Below are 3386 nucleotides of genomic sequence, written 5' to 3'. Positions count from 1 at the left end.
GTAATTTAGACAAAACTTCAGTCATAACAGTAGCCATATCTTGTAATGTTATCTGTAATGGCCGCCCAGATGTACTAGGCGCCATAATATCACGCACCTCCCGGGCGGGAGATGCAGGTACTGCCGCGTAAGGCGAGTTAGTCGGCATAACTCTCCCCTCGCTGTTTGGTGAAATTTGTTCACATTGTACAGATTGACTTTTATTTAAAGTAGCATCAATACAGTTAGTACATAAATTTCTATTGGGCTCCACCTTGGCATTGGAACAAATGACACAGATATCTTCCTCTGAGTCAGACATGTTTAACACACTAGCAAAAAAACTTACAACTTGGTTATAATCTTTTTTAGCAAAAACGTACTGTGCCTCAAAGAGGTACTAAACGATTAAATGACAGTTGAAATAATGAACTGAAAAACAGTTATAGCATCAAACTTTAAAACAACACAACTTTTAGCAAAGGTTTGTTCCCATTAGTAAAATAACAATAATTAAATTTGACATAAAAAATACAAAGCAACGTTTTTATTCACAGTCACTATAAGAATTCTCACAGCTCTGCTGAGAGAATTTACCTCCCTTCAAAGAAGTTTGAAGACCCCTGAGATCTGTCAGAGATGAACCGGATCATGCAGGAAATATAAAAGTAACTGACTGGAATTTTTTGATGCGTAGCAAAGAGCGCCAAAAACGGCCCCTCCCTCTCCCACACAGCAGTGAAGAGAAACGAAACTGTCACAAATAAAAGCAAAAAAGGCTGCCAAGTGGAAAATAATGCCCATTAATATTTATTCACACAGTACCTCAGCAATGTAAACGATTCTACATTCCAGCAAAAACGTTTAACATGATAAATAGTTATTAAAAGGATTAGTGACCTTCAACAGAGTAGTTCCGGTGAAATACCATCCCCAGAATACTGAAGTGTATACATACATGTCATTTTAACGGTATGGCAGGATTTTCTCATCAATTCCATTCAGAAAATAAAAACTGCTACATACCTCAATGCAGATTCATCTGCCCGCTGTCCCCTGATCTGAAGCCTTTACCTCCCTCAGATGGCCGAGAACAGCAATATGATCTTAACAACTCCGGTTAAAATCATAGTAAAAAACTCTGGCAGATTCTTCCTCAAACTCTGCCAGAGAAGTAATAACACGCTCCGGTGCTATTGTAAAATAACAAACTTTTGATTGAAGTCATAAAAACTAAGTATAATCACCATAGTCCTCTCACACATCCTATCTAGTCGTTGGGTGCAAGAGAATGACTGGGACTGACGTAGAGGGGAGGAGCTATATGCAGCTCTGCTGGGTGAATCCTCTTGCATTTCCTGTTGGGGAGGAGTTATATCCCAGAAGTAATGATGACCCGTGGACTGATCACACATAACAGAAGAAAAGAGAATATTGTAAAGGGAGGCAAAAGACAAGTCCCTGCAACCAAATAAGGAAGGTTTATGAAAACATTCCCATGAGGTGAAAAAAGAATCACAAACCATAACCCATATACATCCCTCTGACAAGCACTGTAGTTTCAGGGGAAACCGGGCCTCAACATAGACTGAAAACCCCTCTCTCTAAAGAATCAAATGCACATCTTCATTTTTCAACCACCTCCAGAGGAGGCAAAGTAAAGACTGAGGTATGTGTGAGGGGTTTTATAGGTCTCTTAAATTTTGGGAATCTTTTCTTCCTTCTAGTGGTAGAGAAGAGTAATTCCAGGAGTAATGAATTGTAGACTCAACACCTATATGAAAGGGATACACACATGAAAAGCCGTCAAGCATTTAAAAAGAGTACAACCCTAATTTAAAGGATATAATCTGTATAAATTAATTTGACAACACATTTTACTTCTTAGGATGGAAGCACAAAAGAGTGTTTAATAGTCTAATTTATATATTTTTTTATTAAACAGCAAATGACAAGTTAAAAAAAAAGAAAAGAAAGACAAATTAAATATTTATGGGAAGGGCATTGTGTAAAGAGAATTCTTAATTTGTGTGCATGATACAAACGGACTGATTTCAGCAATTTGTAAACATAATGAACTTTTATACAGTAAATAAGGCGAGACAGCTGTACAATAAGTCTAGGAGACATTCATAAAAAGGAAAAAGATGGGAAAACTTGTTTTATAATTAAAGGTGTATAAAAGTCAAAGAGTAAAATGTTATGATATGCTAGAAGATTTTACTACTGCGTTGCCGCACCTGAACTGGACATGGCCAGTGAAAGAATCAGGAGCAGTAGTAAACTGCAGAGGTTAAACATGGAGACAAACATAGCCGCCCAATATTAAAGCGTTGAAACTCAAAGTATTTTACTGTTGAATTGTATGTCTTTTTAACTACAAATGTATTGGTTTGTTAAATCTTAAACAAGTCTTCTTATTACCAATGGAAAAGTAAGTCTTGGTGAGGTGTTTAGTCACTTAAATGTCTTAAAAAAAAAAAAAAATTAAATTTCATTTGATGCTACAAATACATTCAAAAAGTTAAAGCAAATTTAGGGGATAAGAGTAATTCAGAAGTCTAGAATGCAAAAACAACTATTCCTAAATGCATTATGGGAAGTATTTGTAAGACATCAAAGACCACATTTGCTGTGGTGATGTCATACAATATATTTTATAAGAAAAATTAATTAACATATAAGGAGAGAGTGAAATATGTATACAAGAAACAGTATATTTAAATATATACACAATTGTAATACCCCCACATTAAATATAATTTGCAGTTTAGAGCTCTCACAAAATGTATTTCTTTAAGCAACAAAATACAGGATTAAAAATAAAAATACAAAACAAAACAATAAAAATACAAAACAAAAAAAGAGAACAGTTGTTGATTCTAAATTCACTAGTGTTCATCATCGGAGTCTTGCTTCTCTCGCTTCAGTTTGTCTGCATAGAATTTGAACGATTCCTAAAAAATACAAAAATATATAGACATGAGAAAAAAGGTCAGCAACAGAATAAGCAGAGTAAAAATAATAAAACGTCAATATCAAACCTATTACATACATCTAGTTTACGGTTTTCTAGCCAATGTCTGTGTTCCCACAATGTGGTCCTCCAGTACACTTCCTAAATTGAAACCCCCCAAAATACAACAATTTCTCAACTAACATCTGCAGCAACAGTATGCAATCTCAGCAAAGCAGAGGTTTGTGGTTTTAATAAATACAAAAATGTCCAGCATCATGTGATTGCAAAGTAATAACACATATTGCTATACACTTCAGATTCTAGATCAGAAAAACATAATTTATGCTTACCTGATAAATTCCTTTCTTCTGTTGTGTGATCAGTCCACGGGTCATCATTACTTCTGGGATATAACTCCTCCCCAACAGGAAATGCAAGAGGATTCACG

At 35.3% G+C, this 3386-nt stretch overlaps 1 protein-coding gene across 1 annotated transcript in view; it reads right to left on the bottom strand.

Annotated features, from left to right (window-relative positions):
• Positions 1-1887: 1887 nt before the first annotated feature.
• LRPPRC (leucine rich pentatricopeptide repeat containing) overlaps positions 1888-3386 on the bottom strand; it is a gene marked incomplete in the record, with an annotated part of 877407 nt that continues 875908 nt past the window's right edge. Inside the window, 1 exon segment of the mRNA XM_053712282.1 lies at positions 1888-2936. Within this exon segment, the coding sequence (XP_053568257.1) occupies positions 2871-2936 (66 nt within the window).

The sequence above is a fragment of the Bombina bombina genome, chromosome 4 (genome assembly GCF_027579735.1).
Source record: "Bombina bombina isolate aBomBom1 chromosome 4, aBomBom1.pri, whole genome shotgun sequence".
Classification (NCBI taxonomy): Eukaryota; Metazoa; Chordata; class Amphibia; order Anura; family Bombinatoridae; genus Bombina; species Bombina bombina.
Note: the sequence above shows the minus strand (reverse complement) of the source record. Positions and strands in the feature narration are given on the sequence as shown.